The 1,154-nt window shown below is 36.7% G+C and overlaps 1 protein-coding gene across 1 annotated transcript in view; it reads left to right on the top strand.

Annotated features, from left to right (window-relative positions):
* LOC107576347 (pleckstrin homology domain-containing family A member 1-like) overlaps positions 1–1,029 on the top strand; it is a gene marked incomplete at its 5' end in the record, with an annotated part of 10,909 nt that extends 9,880 nt beyond the window's left edge. The window contains 2 exons of the mRNA XM_016262541.1: positions 506–634; positions 877–1,029. Of these exons, the coding sequence (XP_016118027.1) occupies positions 506–634; positions 877–1,029 (282 nt within the window). The remainder of the gene's footprint in view (positions 1–505; positions 635–876) is intronic.
* Positions 1,030–1,154: the final 125 nt, after the last annotated feature.

Raw genomic sequence — 1,154 nt, 5'->3', positions numbered from 1 at the left:
CCTTCAGAAATCATTCTAATATGCTGAATTGGTGCTCAAGAAACAGTTGGGCTGCTTGATATTTTTGAGGAAAACTTGATACATTTTTTTTTCAGGATTCTTTGATGAATAGAAAGTTAAATAGAACATCATTTATTTGAAATAGAAATCTTGTAACATTATAAATGTCTTTTATTGTCACTTTTGATTAATGTAATGTATCCTTTCTGAATGAAAATATTAATTTCTTTAAAAAACAATATGTAATATTATTATATAAATATATATTACTCCAAACTGTAGTGAATGTGTCAAAGTTCTTCAAACCTTCTGCTGTTTCTGGTTGTGTGTAGCACCTACTGCTCTGTAGTAGATCTATGTGAAGTATAAACTATATGAATCCCAAATGGAATGGTTTGATCTGGACCTTTTTTTAATTATAGAACTTGTAAATACTCATATAAAGAAAGCAGCTGTCGCATACAGATTTGTTATGCTTGTTTGACTTTTTTCGTTTCTTCTCCAGGTGCCGAAGTCAGGAGAGCAGGTGGCTCATAATATAACAGAAGCTTGTGTGGACACATCGGGTGCCATGAAACAAGTGTCCTACAAGACCGAAATCATTGCAGGAGTGCCCATCATCACCACCACACAGGTCACTTAACCTCACGACACATTATCATATATTAAAGGTGGCTCCGCTGCAAAAACAAAATCCTGCAAGATACTCTGAGCAGTACCATGATACCTTGATATATATGTTGTGGTACTAAATGATTACCACTTTCATTTACCATGTGTTTGTGCAGTATCATTACTGATGTAGCTAATGCAACACATTTGAATAAAAAAAAATGGATGATGTAATAAACTTTGTTGTATGGCACTGGCTCTCAGGAGAAGGGCGAGGATCAGAATGGTGCAGACAGGAGCGGGCAGAGGAAACCTCCCAGTCAGCTGCCGTATTACTTGAGCCGGAGTAACCAAGACCAGTCAGTCATTAAAGCTGGATATTGTGTCAAACAGGGAGGTGTGGTGAGTAAGAAGTGAAGAATAAGTTTGTATTTTAGTTTTTGTTGAGTATAATATTTCATCCATTAGACTTTTATGGCTTTTATAGTATGTTATAGGAGAATGCGGAGCTCATACTCGAGAAAGGGAGGGGGGGGGGGGGC

Source organism: Sinocyclocheilus grahami, unplaced genomic scaffold (assembly GCF_001515645.1).
Source record: "Sinocyclocheilus grahami isolate Dianchi unplaced genomic scaffold, SAMN03320097.WGS_v1.1 scaffold3561.1, whole genome shotgun sequence".
In the NCBI taxonomy this organism is placed as follows: domain Eukaryota; kingdom Metazoa; phylum Chordata; class Actinopteri; order Cypriniformes; family Cyprinidae; genus Sinocyclocheilus; species Sinocyclocheilus grahami.
This window is presented reverse-complemented; position numbering and strand designations above follow the sequence as displayed.